General features: G+C 59.2%; 1 protein-coding gene across 1 annotated transcript in view; it reads right to left on the reverse strand.

Annotated features, from left to right (window-relative positions):
- WDR24 (WD repeat domain 24) overlaps positions 1 to 292 on the reverse strand; it is a gene marked incomplete at both ends in the record, with an annotated part of 2,063 nt that overhangs the window by 1,063 nt on the left and 708 nt on the right. Inside the window, one exon of the mRNA XM_010131218.1 lies at positions 19 to 220. Within this exon, the coding sequence (XP_010129520.1) occupies positions 19 to 220 (202 nt within the window). The remainder of the gene's footprint in view (positions 1 to 18; positions 221 to 292) is intronic.

The raw sequence follows: 292 nt of genomic DNA on the forward strand, positions 1-292 counted from the left end.
TTGAAGAAGTGTGAGGGCAGGCGGTTCTCGTAGAGCGAGTGGGAGATGGAGATAAGGGAGAAGGACTCCACGGGCGTCAGCGACACCGTCTCAGCCTCGTTGCCGCTGACGTGAGGGGAGTCAGCCTTGTCTTGCAGGTGGTCCAAGGCTGATGGGTTGTCCACAATTTCATGGCGCAGGGGAAAGGCTTCCTGGGGAAGGCTGTATTCCTGCTCTTCGGCTGCAAGGAGACATCAGAAATGGGTGGAGAAGACCAGGAGACGATCTGGCCACGTGGCTGGGACGGGGGACG

This window comes from Buceros rhinoceros, unplaced genomic scaffold (assembly GCF_000710305.1).
Source record: "Buceros rhinoceros silvestris isolate BGI_N320 unplaced genomic scaffold, ASM71030v1 scaffold28732, whole genome shotgun sequence".
Classification (NCBI taxonomy): domain Eukaryota; kingdom Metazoa; phylum Chordata; class Aves; order Bucerotiformes; family Bucerotidae; genus Buceros; species Buceros rhinoceros.